The 16,104-nt window shown below is 37.2% G+C and overlaps 1 protein-coding gene across 1 annotated transcript; it reads right to left on the bottom strand.

Moving 5' to 3' along the window:
• Window positions 1–181: 181 nt before the first annotated feature.
• LOC140172571 (solute carrier family 23 member 1-like) lies at window positions 182–14,627 on the bottom strand. The gene is made up of 13 exons (XM_072195714.1): window positions 14,345–14,627; window positions 13,391–13,548; window positions 12,668–12,756; window positions 11,932–11,993; window positions 9,991–10,172; window positions 8,571–8,691; window positions 6,217–6,373; window positions 5,083–5,336; window positions 4,655–4,772; window positions 3,661–3,804; window positions 2,981–3,076; window positions 1,642–1,839; window positions 182–594 (listed from the first exon to the last, which is right to left on the bottom strand). The coding sequence occupies exons 1-13, from the start codon at window positions 14,501–14,503 to the stop codon at window positions 536–538; spliced, it is 1,797 nt and encodes a 598-aa protein (XP_072051815.1). The 5' UTR covers window positions 14,504–14,627; the 3' UTR covers window positions 182–535.
• Between the last annotated feature and the right edge of the window lie 1,477 nt (window positions 14,628–16,104).

Below are 16,104 nucleotides of genomic sequence, written 5' to 3'. Positions count from 1 at the left end.
CAAGAAATGTGGAAAAAGAGACACATGTAAAAACGTAAAAAGCTATAATTTTGTTGAAGGAGCAAAGTTTAACAAAAACCATAACCCCGCTTCTGGATATCGTTTGAAGTCAAATGATATACCATTTTAAGTTTATGATGTTTATTTTTAAACACGAAATAAAACAAAATTGACCGGGGAGGAATTTACGGCTCATTCGCCGTGAACGGTCACAAATATTATGACAAGTTTATTTTTTATCAAGAATATTATAAACTTTCATAATGATTGGCTGTCTTCTTAACCCTAACTGAATAGTATATCAACAAATATTAGTTTACCTGCGATGAAAGTTATTTAATTTTCACGGTTATCTTAAAAGAATGTATAAGCTGTCATAGCCTGAAAATATGTATGAGATAATTGTGAATAAACACAAACTTGAACTTCAAAGTGAAAGGTATAATGTCAATATAATCTGCAAGCAAGACACTCAATAGAGGTATAAATGACGCAATTTACACTTTACAGACAATATTTAGTCTTCGTGTCCAATTTAGATTGATTGGTCATCACGCTCATCATGTACATCAAAATGGATATCAGCATTTTCATCTGGGCAAAATAAGAAAAATCATTGTTTCAAAGCTCAATATTTGATGTCTTAACATATGCTAGAAGGTAATATAATTATACACATTTTCAATTTATCATTAATTTAACATCACCAGACATTCATTGGTATTTAAGAGATCATATTATTTCATCACAGTTGATGTAATTCCAAGCACTGCGCACATATTTATTCTTCTGACGAATCACTCTGCTGTAACATAATTTGACAGTGAAAGCTGTTAAGTCAAACATGATTTCTAATCACAATCTTTTAAAATGGTATAAATACTATTTTTCTATATGACCTCCTTTTTTCATCAAAATCGCAAATTTTGCATTCAATGTAAAATGTTTTTTCTTCTTATAATCGGAGACTGAACATTAAAACTAGGAAACGATTTGTTTAAGATTTGTCGTGATGATTGAAATATCATGGCGACGGTGAATACGCATATCATGGTTTCTCTACAGGAAGTCAGTTTGTACCGTTATTACTTTCACAAGGTAATATAATTGAAGATCTAATTAAAAAGACAAGTTTGCGTATGACGTCCTGTCAACTAGACCAAAAATGCCGCACTGCGCAGGACTGCAACCAATCACGCCGCGCCCTGACGTCAGACGCAAACTAGTCTTTTTAATTCGGTTTTCAATTATAGGCATATTTTTTCTGCAATTCCTTTTCCCGATGGAGGAATCAGATGAGTGAAACTTCCTTTTACGGGCTATGGGGAGTTGATCGGTAGACGCAAACTAGTGTTTTTCATTCAGTCTCCGATTATAAAACATTGAAGTACCTGATTTGCTGGTTCCAAAGACCTATTCCGTGCATTAATCCTTGCAAATGTTATTCCTTTTGTCAGTTTCTAAAGACCTCATTTCGAGACTCCCTTGAAAGTCTCCCTGAATAATTTTGCATGTTTTTGCATGTTTCTGGACAATATTCCAAGTTTTTGGGTATTTTTGTTTTCCTTAAAAGATACGAAAAGATGTGTGCATCTGTGTTACAGAGTATAATCATGTATTCTATTCCATGTACAATATTACCTTTGGATTGGATCACTGAATTCTTATTCCATGGAAAACCTTTGAATGTTGGACTAAAGGGTAAATATCTCCAAAGTGTTGATCGTCTTATGTAGTTCATACCAAATGGAAGATCGTAACCTTTTATAGAGCTTAGAGTCGGGTCATTTTCATCCGCTGCTTCTAACCATTTCAGCATGCCACGCTCTTCTAAGGTACCTGAAAGTATCAGGAACATTACATCAAAGATTTTCCCTTGTTATTTTTTATAATGGTAATAATGCAGCTGTGGTGAATAAATACAGAATTATGAAACATATGCTTGACAAACATGACTGGCCATTTCAACTGAGAATTAGATCATGTCATATTTTATCACATTCATACAATTTTGATAAAAAACAGTGTGTCAAGTTTTTATTTTTATTTATTCATTTCAGTGACATGGAAAGCCAAAATCAATTATAAAATCTTATCATATAGTGAATATTCTCAGTCATTAGAATCACAAAGTTTCGAATGAAATCAAATACTGGAACTTACATTTATTGCAACTTGCTACGTTGCGTCTGAAACTATCAAACTTCACATTGTCAAAGTGTCACATGACCAGACCAGCGGGTCAGTTGCCTGATGAAGTCTTATGGTTTCAGACGCAACGTAGCAAGTTGCAAAAATGTAAGTTCCAGTATTTGATTTAATTTAAAACTTTGTGAAAATCTTATCAAATGTTTTATGGAATTATAAATAAGGAGGGTTATACGAGATGCTGCCTTAGAGATCAATTCAAGACTCGACCACCGGTTGCCCGCCGGTTCCGCCCGGTTGTCAGAATATTAATATTCAGGAATGCTTGAGTAGCAACCGCCGGTTGGTTTAAGTACATAACCGGAGAGATTAACAAATGTCGGTATGTTTATTTCGAGATCACAATAGCGCATAATTGAACTGTCACGGTTACAATAGCGCATACTTGAGAGTACTCCCGGGAAAGTACTAGACGGTGATCGATTTTTTGGCTTGTCACCAAAGCAAATTAATTTTGAAAATTATTTCTTGTTTATGGTTCTGAACAGAATTGATTACGACTGGAATTCCCTACTGAGGTTGATATATGTCACTAAGGTAACCATATTACTAGGCTGCCATTGTAGCTAAAGGCATTATATGACACAGCTGGTTCAATGAGTTACATAAAATCAGGGATATGAGACATCTTATGTTCTTGTGTGGCGTTTAGTTCCTAGGAAGTGAGTTTTGCTTGAGACAATTTGTGGTCAAATCGTGACAGCTTACTACAACCAATATAACAGTAATTACCGTCGGTTTATGGTGAAAACACTTTCTACATAGTACTTACCAGGAATGGTATTGTCTAAGAAGAAACCTATCATTCCTCCAACGAAAACATCATTTACAAAACAAATTGTCAAGATGGAGTCTAATTCTGATGATCCTACATGTATATATGATATTAACAATAAAATTTGGTTACATAAACTGTGGATAATTTTGGTTGTCGTTTCGTAATGGTCTAATGCTCTTCCATGTACCCAACAATAAGTTATGGGAAATGTTGGGCACAGGGAATCAATATCGCCGTCGTCGTCATCATCATCATCATCATTATCATCATCATCATCATCATCATCATCATTCATCATCATCATCATCATCATCATCATCATCATCATCATCATCATCATATTAATGTCATCCTCCTCCTCCTCCTTCTCCTCCTCCTCCTCCTCCTCCTCATCATCATCATCATCATCATCATCATCATCATCATCATCATCATCATCATCATCATCATCATCATCATATTAATGTCATCATTATCTTCGTCACAATCATCGTTATCAAATATTGTTCGATAATAGTAGAAACCACGAAGTTTCAGATGGTTTTTATAGGTGTAATGGCTGTCCCGGGGGCTGTGCACAATGCTTGAATCAATAACAAGTGTGCACTAATAGGCCGTATATCTGATAATGATGTTCTAATGATTGTTTTGCCTGAAAATACATGTATAATAACCTGTTTGAATCGCGTGAGGATGCTTGGACAACCACAGTGGAATCCCAAAACCACCGCTGATTGAAAAGCCAACTACCAGCAAATTACGAGTGCTATTCAGATCGATGAATTGTAAATTGGATAAACCTACTGCAAATACCATGGCTGAAAATAAAATAAACACTTTGTACATTTATTTACGAGATATAGGTTGACATTAAAAAAATTAAAAACTGTTGATTATAAGACCTTTGGTTTTGTTTATCAATGGACCGCCTTGCATTGCCCGAATCCAAGAAAATAGTAAATAACATGATTTAGCAATAAACTAAATATGTGACCGTACACCACGAATGAGCCGTAAATGTCCTCAATTGTATTCTGAGTTACAGTGTAAAATGGGCATGAAGGTCATATTCATAGGTATTTCAATTTGGTGCTACGTGTATCTCATTAAATGAGGTACACGTAGCACCAAATTGAGGTACCTATGAATACGACCTTCATGCCCATTTTACACTGTAACTCAGAATACAATTGAGGACATTTACGGCTCATTCGTGGTGTACGGTCACATATAGCAATATTCTCCTTTACGTATGATAAAGAGAGAAATGACTTGATAAATACATTCTACAATGACGCCACAGTTTCCGTTTTGTTGAGAAAATCAGGGAAATATGTAAGGTCCGATTGTCGCTCGTTTCCGATTGCTAACCATGTTTTGACATCGTATGTTCATGCGCAGATAGTCGTAAATATCATTTACATTTTCGCGTTGTTTTCTCTTCAGATTAAAAAGTAGTAAATTGCGCTTTTCAATGCTAAAATTGTTATTTTGCACAATTATTATGCTATAAAGTTAGCACTATAATAGGCGTGGTAAACTTTTGGCAGAAGGCGTTTTCATAGAATGAATTTGTCCTTTGAGCCCTCAACTAAATAAATCACATGCAATAGCAAAAAAATGTCCATCTAGCTAAGATTTGTCCATTAACGTCGAAAGTCGAAAGGCGAAGAGCACCACCGAAGATTGGGTATGGCACAGTAGAGAATAGAGCCCCAACCTTAGCAAAAAATGCCAAGATTATCATAACCACTCCGGTCACTTGAGCCACAGTTCGGCTACCAACCTGAAATCAAATGTTTCGACTGATAGCTTAAGAATGTACGGACCGCTAATAGACCCTTGCGGAACACAATGTATGATTCTCTCAAATTTATGGCTAAAGATGGCTAGTGTTGCATCCTGATACTTTTAAAGACACATTCCACTAATAATATTTAGATATTATTTATCAATTATGAATGGGAGTGCAAAATTGAAACTATATTGATTATTACCAATTGTACTTGACGGTCGTTATGAATTGATGACATGCTATGATCATAGACTAATATTACCTATATTTGTTCATGTATATATTAAAATGTTATACACACCCGGGTAAGTCCAATGTTTCCAATACAATCACTGTAAGAAGTCATTCCCAAGCCTACGCCCCATGCACCTGCAAATATACAGGCGATACCTTCGACCAATATACCCCTGTTTACAGCATGGTTAGGAGGCTTTGGTGCTGAGCATACCCTTGCACATGCATAGTAATCGCCGATTGAATCGAGTACAGAAGCAAGAACGCCAGTAATAACGCCCAGAAAGGTCCCGACAGTAACATATGGTGTTCCCCATTGCCCTAGAAAAATAAATAAAATTCAATTGTTTTCATCGGAGAAGGTGAAACGTTGAAGAAAATACATTACAAATAATTTTGTTGAACGTTTGAATCCGCTGATTCCTTGTTTTACAAAAGTTCATTTGTGTGTGACGTCAGTATGTCCCATCTCCCTTAAATGATTGGTAAAAATCCTCTCAGTTGTTTCAAACAATATTTTATAGACCGTTATAGTCCGGCTACAAACTATTTCTTTTTATCAGGTTAGATGGTTTTGCCAGTTAAAGCCTTTTTCTATAGGTTGTACAAAATAAGATGGGGTGTAGAATTGCCCTTGGCAGGGCCATGATTCAAAATTGCCTAATTGTTTTTAATGTTCCTCTGATCATAAGGATTCAGAAAAATGTATAGTGTGACATACCTTCGACTTGTAGTTCCGGAGCTATAAGCCAACAGGTCACAAATTGTTGGCACTGTTATTTTAAATCTCGTTACTTTCTCGTTACTTGAGTTACCGATCATGGAAATACCGGTATGTCATCACCAAACCTGGTCTCCCAACTAAACTGCCGCATATAGTTAGTTTACAAATGATCTTACACTGATACATTACTCGTTTTGACACCACAGAATACATATCGTTATGAATTCAGCAGACAGCCGAATCAGGAATCGTCCTTTGGTAAATTCATTTGGTAATTTCCCTTAATTTTAACCCCTGTGGAATTTCCTTTTAACCTTTGACCTTTTTGTTCATAACTTCACAACGATAAGTCGTAGTCATTGACCTTGGATATCTAGAATTGCCATGGGGTGACAATTTTACACCATTTGAAATCTCATTTTGTACTACAAATGGCAAAACCAACCTACCATGATCTGCCACCGGACTGTTACATACCAGGATACGGTGCTTCTAACCACGGCGTAGCAACGATATCGTCATATTTAATGTCAGTACGTGCATTATACGCGGGATTACTCGGATCATCTGGAAATACGTCGGCTACCGTCAATATTGCACAAAATATCCACGTTGTAATAATTGCGATGATGATCTGATGGTCATATATAGTAATAACAATATTATAAGAATAAAAAGAGGGCCTTATATTTGAAAACAAATAGGGCTATAATGCTCTTGAAGTTTTAGAGCTGGCTTTGTCAATCTGTTGACGCTTATTTTAACATTTGGGGCCCTGGGCCCATAATATACGACATAATGTGGCTCATTTATAGAATACCTCTGGGGCTATCAGTGCTTTATTTGATGATAAACGGCATGATATGTATTTTTACATTTGGGCCCGTGACCTCTTAGATGGGCAAAATGCCATCTACGGGATAGTGCTCATAAGTGTAGGCCTACCACATATTGATAGTTTTAGTTTTAGCCTTGTCACTTTGATGTGTTTGATAGGAAAGGAAGAGGAAAGAGAACTAGAAGGCCTTATATTTGTACACAAATACGGCTATACCCGCATGTTATCGGTGTAGATAAACTTACAGTCCTTATTTGCTGAGGACTTAAAATAAAGAAATTGTAAAAAGTCGCACAATAGGTGAAAAATGTGGAAAAACTGAAAGTCCAATTCACGAGCTTTATTTTAATGCAGGTTGCACACTCGAACCACATATAGAGAAATTTTTAAAAAGTCGCCCAATTAGGCGAAAAATGTGTAAATAGTGAAACTGGGGCCCATAATATGCTACATATGGGGCTCATATATATGTACATATCTACATGTTTATAATAATACGCTATTCTCTGTAGATATGTCTGAAGGTTTGTCTGAAGATATGCCTCTTCGTCTGTGACTGCTAATGTGAGAACGTAGTAGGTTGTACGGGGCTCAGACTTGGTGGGTGGGAAGAAGTTTATGTTCGTTAAGTCAACCACACATCTTACTCTCCATAGGTTGCTGTTGTCAGTCTCTCTTATTCGCAGTGAGGCTATGCAATATGATTGGGGAAACTATTCCAGAGGGTGTATGCAAATTAGATTGAACAGCCATTTCAGAGGGAGTATGTAAATTAAACGGAACAGCCTATTTTGGGGCCATTTCAGAGGGAGTATGTAAATTAAATATAACAGCCAATGGGTATGTAATTTAACTGGAACAGCCTTAGCGCTTCACGCTGCTATTTCCAATTACCATCATATATATTATAATACGGATCTGTCTGTTTAGTCCTACGTGTGTGGGGTGGGTGGAATTATGTTACATGTAGTAACAATATAATTCTCATGTGCTATCTGTGTAAAAATTCTGAGCTGCTTTATTTGATGATAAACGGCCGGCCCTTTGTTTTAACATTTGGGGCCCTGGGCCCATAATATTTGACTTATGAGGCTCATGTACGTATGTTGAAGTATAATTCTCTAGTTCTTACGGTTGACTCAAGCAGGGCATTGTAGCTGCTTTATTTACTGAGTAACGGCTGGCCCTATGTTTTAGCGTTTGGAGCCCTGGGGCCCATATTGTGTGACACATGGGGCTCATATAAACATATAACAATATAATGTTGAAGACCTATTAGTGTACCAAATCTGAACCCTGTAGCTACTTTATTTGCTGAGAAACGGCCGGTCCTTTGTTTTAACGTTTGGGCCTCTGGGGCCCCTAGCCTTGAACATCTAGGGCCAAAATGGGCAAAAGGCACATCTACAATTTAGGGCTCATACATGTGCCACATATGAGCTCCTTATTTTTAACAATTGGGGCCCTGGGCCCATAATATATAACATATGGGGCTCATGTATACTTGTATTTATAGAGTACCTATGGGCTATCAGTGTACCAACTCAGGACCCTGAGGCTGTTTCATCTGATGAGAAACGGCATGATTTGTGTTTTTACCTTTCGACCCCTGGGCCCGTTACCTTTCACCTCTGGGGCCGAGATGGGCAAAAGGCACATCTACGGGGTAGGGTCCATAAGTGTACCACATGTGGGCCCTGGGGCCCTTGTAGTTTTAGCGCTAGCCTTGACAGAATGAAGTGTTTGATGGAAGGAGGAGGAGGAGAAGAAACCACAGTTTGGCAATATACCCGTCCATGCTTCGCATGCGGGTATAAGAAGAAGAAACCACTGTTTGCTCTGCATGCGGGTATCTCAATAGGCATAAGGATCATATCATCATTGCATCATAGTCATCTGATGGTATTGTTGACCACTTTATCTACCATTTTAAGGTGATTGATGATTGTTTTATATTTATATAATAATCATGTATAAACCTTTTTATACGTACCGGAAACAATTGGAAGATTTGTGCTCTGCCAATGTATAAACGTTTCTGTGAATTGTAAGCTGGTATTGGGATATCAAATGAGGCCAAGTATTGTGACGTCAATATAATCAAACCAATTGTCCTGTGCAAAACATCACATTAACGTTTAAAAAGTTTTAGTACTTCATCGAAACACCCCCCCCCCCCACACACACAAACCTTATCCCAACCCAACAGGAAAAATGTTCAAATAATTAATTAAGAACGGACTATTTTCATTCATATCATTGTAATTACCCTGGTGATTCAACCTGGTCTCCCAACTTAACTGCCGTATATAGTCAGTTATGATCTTAAACTGATCATATACGGCAGTTTATGCAGGCGGTGATGGAAGCGATATCGCCAATTTTGAGGTCGCCATTGGATTAACACATAATCATGAAATCTTCACAAACAAATCTAAATTTGTTATGTGGTGTCAAAGCAAAAAATCTTACGCTAAAACCGTCGGGGTTCGACAAAATACCCCACTGCAAGTATGTTAATTTTCCATTTGTAATTGCTAACCGTGTATTTTGAATGGGGCTGTCAGCCCTGTATCTTAGCCAGCCTCGTACGTCACGTGTTACGCTTCCTATGCCGCCTGAGTTTATGAGAAAAAGTAATAGCGCCCACTGTTGCTTTTAATCATATTTATCATAATCGTATTTTAAAAGAACGTTGTTAATAAATATTTGTCACCATAGAATATAAAAGCTAAAGCTGAATTTATACTCGATCGCTTTTGCTCAGTGTTTACTTACATTTCCAGAGCGTCGAGCCGATCAATCGATTCAAATCGCTGAGGCAAAAACGACGTCGCTTTTGCTAGTTGAAGAAATCTCAACTTCCCAGCGATATTGCCTGACACATAAATGCGTCAACCAACCATAAACAACCAACTGGATCGATTACTAATTAATTTACCTTTCTCGATTATTAACTTTTGGTGATGACTTAATTCAAAGCAATAATCATTGACAGCAACTGATGTTTTAAAAATGTATTTTTTTGGCATTTAGAATATTTTAATTTTCGTCTGCAATCGCTATCGCCGTGATAAGTATAAATGCAAATGCGACGGGCGATGCATCGCAAAATTAGGCGATTGCCCATCGCTTTCCAAAAGCGTTCCATCGCAATCGCTCGGAAGTGCGAGGAATAGCCCGGCAAGGTCCGCAGAGCTGGCACAGTGAATGTTCGCGGGCAACTCAACTCAAACCTCCACACGGTGCCGCAATAAAGCTAAATTGAATTAGTTTTTGGTTTAATTTGTATTTACCCGAATAAGAACTTTTTTAGTAGCGTATAGTGAAAAGTGTTTTTTAAAAAACTAAAACCATATCTGATATATTTTGTTGAACTGATATATATTTTCATTGATCCCATTGAAACATACATTGCTGCAATTCCCCAGTGGTCACCACACATAGTAACAGCTATGGGCACAACTTTCATTCCGGTCAATGCCACGGTAGGAGTTATCGTCATAGGCCCAACATAACGCAAAACCATCCCGATGCACCCAATGGAACCGAGAACAACTTGTACGAAAGAGGCGAGCAGAATAGCACCAGAAATCTAGAAAAGAAGAACATAAAAATATATTTTACTTTAAATTGTATTCCTCAAGGCGAGAAAGATGGCAAGAGCCATATTTTTCCAGTGTTAGCCATTTAACTAAAACCTAGAGTGTATACTTCTTTTTAATATTAAGAGTAAGGACTATAGTACAACCAAAAGTACATATTCTAGTTTTACCATGACATTGTTGCAGTAGTCTTAGTCTCCTCCGCAGCCAGTTTGGTTTCGCTCCCTCCACACAAACAGTCTGCCAATGGCCACTTATAACGACGTTTCTGATTGGCTACACGTATGTACACCTGATCCTCACGTATGTACATGGAAAACACTGTGACAATACGTAGTGTATTGTCACGGTGAAGACTGTGCTTGGAAGAGTATGCTGTATGCTAGCATACGTATGGTCACCGTTGTCAAAATACCACGTACTTTAGTACAGTAATAACGCCCTCTGTTGGTCATAATTACGTAACTTCAACGTAGTGAAGAAATATTTGAGGTAATATGCGACCCCATAGAATATAAAAAGCAGAATAATCAAAATGAGGTATGGGGCTGGCTGGGGGTGGCTTATAAAAAAACAATGTTGCTCCAAAAACAATAGCAAACAAGCTTAAACTATAAATTAGCCCCCGATAGAGTGCAGGGCCTGAAGAATGAGGGAAATTATGGGGTAAAGAGTAAAAAAAAAGTGTAAAAGTAGGCCTATGTAATGGGTGACGAGCTGTCCGTAAATCTAACAGAATTTTCGTTATCAGTTCGTCATCCTTAAGGTTACTCTTGCTTTATAGCCCTGCGGGGCCCTTATATTGGGGTCCCACTTGGAGTGTTTAGTCGTCATATGGGAGTCTCCGGCCTCAGGCCTACCGGCCCTGCGGCCTTGATATTTTTGGTTGATACTGGGCCCAAGCATCAACAAACAACAAGGAGTAACCTTAAGGGTGACGGGCTGTCTCTAATTAAAAAACAACAGCCTTAATGTTAAAACCTTGAGTAACCTTAATGTAACGACCTTGAAATGTAACTTCTAAAAATACTAGTTTTTATATTCTATAGTGTTATATTACCTAAAATATTTCTTCACTACGTTGAAACTACGTTTTAAAGTGAGTTATGACCAACAGAGGGCGCTATTACTGTACTAAATTACGTGGTATTTTGACAACGTTATACACCGTGACCATACGTATGCTAGCATACAGCATACTCTTCCAAGCACGGTCTTCACCGTGACAATACACTACGTATTGTCACAGTGTTTTCCATGTACAATATGTGTGTATTGGGTCCACATAGAGCTGTACATACGGGAACTTGATTGACCTCAGTCAGATGGCGAGCGATGCAATCTCGCAAGTGTTTACTTCCGGGTCAAAATTGCTTATGAATATGAAGTAGCCGTCTAGCCGATCGACCAATTGAAAGCCTTGTTTGAAGTCAAGCTGGATGACGTCGTCAGAAAACCATTAGCCAATCAAAAAGGACCAGTTCCTTATCATTGGCAGACTGTTTGTGTGAAGGGAGCGTAACCAAACTGGCTGCGGAGGAGACTACAGTAGTCTTTCAATACTATTACAACTTCGTAACTTTACAACTGTGTAACTGACGTAAATTCACGCTAAAACGTGGTTCTGTTAATTTTAGAATATGAATTTAAAATCGCTCTATAAATCCATTCAATATTAGGCCTATATATAAATATTATTATTATATATAAATATTACCAATGATATACGGATTAAAGAAAGGATAATACCTCCAACATACGATTTCTCCATTCGTCATCAGCACTGTCTAGTTCCGCCTGTGTAGCGTTTCCTAAAAGATAGCCACATTAACAAAACGAGAAAGAAAACGGAGCCTAACATATATTAATGGTATCATCTTATTATTTAGTCTATGTGCTTTATGTTCAGGCCCATATTGAAGATTCCTACGAAATTGTAAATTTATTGTGATTGTATTGAGACTGCACTTCAAATAGCTCTGCATCAGATGAAAACGTGCACCAAAGGTAAAAAATATAATTCGAACACTGCTTATCCGTCAGTCTTCCTGTTGATTACAAAGTTCTGTTGCACATAATGTTCTGAAAGACCCCGTCCTTATTCAAAAAAGGTTGAATGGCCTCTTTGACTCCTCTTTCGAAGTACCGTGGTTCTCTGTCGAGGAGTCAAAGAGGTCATTCACATCCGGGGGCGCTACAACTTAGCAAGAGTCTACGATCCAGTTCTGACGTCACAAGTCAAGAGTCATCAAATCGATCAACGAATTGGATCAGTCTGCTGAAGAAGATTGTAGTCTTAAGAATCGAAAATTTCAGGTGAGCAAATTTGTGTGTTGTGAACAAAAGTTCAATACTTCAGTTATTATTATTATTATTATTATTATTATTATTATTATTATTATTATTATTATTATTATTATTATTATTATTATTATTATTATTATTATTCGCCTGATTCGAAATTTACCCATAGTCCCTTACATACCTGGCATTACAATAGGACAAGGACCCTTCAGGTCTAGGATAGTGACTACGGCAACGAAGAATCCACCTGAACCCTGAATAATTGGCAATCTGTATGGGAAAACAGACAAATATTGGCTCATTATTTGGATATACATATCTTTAGCATTAGTCTTAATGGAGGGTTTTATAGTTTGATCAGTTCGTAATCGGCGGGTATTGTTAGGTTTTGACCACTACGCCGAAAAGTAGACCCAGGTTAAGAGCGATCATATTGTTGACCTGTCTGGTCTATATTGTGCGTGTTCAATAAAATATAGACAAAATATAGGACCTATAAAACAATTTGTGATACTTCTGGCGAGTTGTCACAAGGCAGTTCTCAAAATAAAATATATTGATATTAATCCGCGATGTTATAAGCCCCGCCGATTACGAGCTTATCAAACTATAAGAATTTCGCCTACATTGGTTTTCGTAATTTTCTAAATGGTACTTCTTTGATGTATACAGTGACCCTCAAAGGAACTGTTCATAGTAGGCTATCCCCTCCATAACGATAGCTTATTCAAAAACTACTTTAGAATGGTTGTGCTGAAAGCTGCTGAAAAGAGCTGTTCAAAGTATAATATTGCTCTGAAAATAATTAACATTACTTTTGACGACTCCACATCGAACAGTACGGACTTGTTAACACTCTTTAACACTTTCTTTAACACAATGGTCCTTGTGTCTGTGTTCTTACCTACATCCAAATGTAGATTGAAGAAATGTTGCAATGCCACAGATAAGAAATCCGGTACTTATTAAACGTCCCATTAGCACCGTGTTAAACGACATACACATCTTGATACCAATTATTATTTCAGCTGAAATGATAGATCCAAAACTCGCTAGAAATTGCTGCGAAAATAAGTACAAACGTAATCAAAATTGATTCATCTGATGTCTTAAGGGCTGGGTATGAACGTTTGGACAGTATTTTTTGTGCGACATGAGAGCACATCATATCGAATTGCATTCTGGTATCCTTTTCGTTTTTAAATTCACGATATAATACACATCTTATGACAAATGATTATAAATTCATATTTTTGATATTTATTAGTCCTCGTATTGAAATATGATTTTTGGTGTTTTTGAGAACAAAATTCATATCTTCAATACGATAGGACAAATTTCTCATCCCAGCTCCACACACTTTAAGTACATATCATTAGATTTAGAAAGTTTACTTCGAGGACTGTTAAATATCAAAAAATATCAAACATCAAAATAATTTGTCATAAATTTTGTATTGTATCGCGAATTTCAAAAAATAAAAATTATTTGATATCAAAAGGACATTCCTCGTATTCAGAATGCAATTCGATATGTCTGATGTGCTCTCATGTCCCACAAAAGATACCGTCGAATCGTTCATAACTCTCGTTTTGATCAGGGAATTGAAGTAGACCCTCTTTACTTTGATGTAAAAGGAGGATGCCTATTTGCCAATTTATGTTCGCAGGTACAATAATACATGTACAAAATCGGTGTCAAAATTAGCATGCCTATGAAACGTACGTCTTGCGATGTCATGTTCCATTGATTTACTATTAGCATTATTATTATATTACTATATACTACACTATAATAATTAGGAAATGAGCAGGAAGAGAACAAGTGGGTCCAACGGAAGAATAATTTTTTACAGTACCTGGAATCCAAACGCAAAGGTAGCATACCACGGCGGCACATCTTCCAGTCCATAGACCACTTGTCGTGTATAAGTTACTGGCGGTTCTTTTCCCTCAAGATTACAAGTTTTTTTCCCCCTTTTCACCATCCTGTGTATCACTACACATAACTTGTTCATGCAAGACTATATCAGACTCCTGTGCCATTATTTCCGTGAATGTGTTCTATGGGTATTCGTCATTTGTGTGGTAATAAGACCTGTAAAATGTGCTGAGGCTTGTGGATATCACGTCTAGGCGTTGTGCCTGTGCGTAGCGCACTATAAATCACTGCGGGGTTTTAAATGATAACAACAACTGAGGCTATAAAAATACATGTACCATGAATAAAAAATTATAGCTATTTTAATTGGGTTTTACACGAGGACACATGCCTTGCCTGCATAATAACCATAAACTCTATTTTGATGGATGACTTGCCCTGGCGATGCATTCTACATGGGGACATAGATGTAACTAACCAAGAGTGTGGAAAGGTCATCAATATTCCAGATAAACTCTCTGGAGAGTGTAATATGTCTTGAAAAATAGTCCTGGTTCTATTTTGAGGAAATATTGATAGGTCAGAGGTCCTGGAGTATTGCCTGGTAAAATTACTAATTTACACCAGGACTTTCCCTTGCAAGAATAAATAGCGATTTAGTCTCGCATCCCGGGTCATTTGGCATTGACAAAAGGGTGTCACCTTCAAAATGTACCCTAACTAAATACTCATTGAAACTGCACCTCTAAACAAATATGACAAGTGTCATTTTTTAGAGTACCTGTTTAGGGTATTAATACTCCATAAGCAAATAAATCTTAAATTTTCTCGACCCTAAACTCTGCATTAGCTCATAGCCAGATTTCGGGATACAGAACTATTGATTATACAATTGGGAAAACACTGAAACTCATTAAGGGGCTGCAGTAATTATAGGTCAGATAGGGGTGGAGTACACAATTTGTGGCAGATCGAGGGGGGGGGGGATTTCTGACACACATTTATGACATTTTAAAATTAAAAATCTCTAAAAATGCTTGGAAATAGTATAGAGTTTTCTTATAATTGAACCCTTGTAGCCGTTGATGGCGTTTTGGCTCGGCTAACTCCAATCAGGCCGGAATTAGCGAAGCGGAAAATTAAATACTTGTGTAGTTAGCTACACACTCGTCTTCGCTTTTTTCCGCTTCGTTATTTCCGGCCTGACCGGAGTTCGCCGAGCTAAAAAGTCATCAACGGCTGGAAGGGGCCATAATAAGATAACTCTATATGAACGTTTAAATGTTACCGTCCACCACCTGGTCAATTTTGTTTTCTTCCGTGTTTAGAAAATATATATATCATAAGCTTAAAATTAGTATATCATTTGACTTCAAACGATACCAAGAAGCCGAATTATAGTTGGTTAAACTTTGCTCCTTCAGCAAAAGGGTACATTATTTCGCTGCTACATTATTTCTCTTTTTCCACATTGCTGGTATTAAATATCAAATGGTTATAATTGGCAGTCACTTCAAATCATCCCAAAGTCAACGAGGTTCAGGAATGTCCTTTCATTGTTCATTGTTGGTTAACCACCACTTGAACAGGATTTAGCCAAAGCAAACAAAGACTAGAGCTATTTACGAATTCTATACATAAGTAAAAGCTTATTATCCTCTTCAACAAAACGATCAATGATTGGTTTAAAATGTGTTTGACTGGCACTAGCAAAATGAGAAACATGCAGCGCCAACT

This window comes from Amphiura filiformis, chromosome 16 (genome assembly GCF_039555335.1).
Source record: "Amphiura filiformis chromosome 16, Afil_fr2py, whole genome shotgun sequence".
NCBI lineage: Eukaryota > Metazoa > Echinodermata > Ophiuroidea > Amphilepidida > Amphiuridae > Amphiura > Amphiura filiformis.
This window is presented reverse-complemented; position numbering and strand designations above follow the sequence as displayed.

Excerpts from the sequence above, each read along its gene's own strand:
- LOC140172571 (XM_072195714.1), bottom strand. The coding sequence starts at position 14,503 with ATGAACAAGTTATGTGTAGTGATACACAGGATGGTGAAAAGGGGGAAA. Across the intron at positions 8,692-9,990 it reads CACTGGGGAATTGCAGCAAT|GACAATTGGTTTGATTATAT; the intron begins GTATGTTTCAAT and ends TGTTTTGCACAG. Across the intron at positions 3,805-4,654 it reads AATCTTCGGTGGTGCTCTTC|CCATGGTATTTGCAGTAGGT; the intron begins GCCTTTCGACTT and ends TTTTATTTTCAG.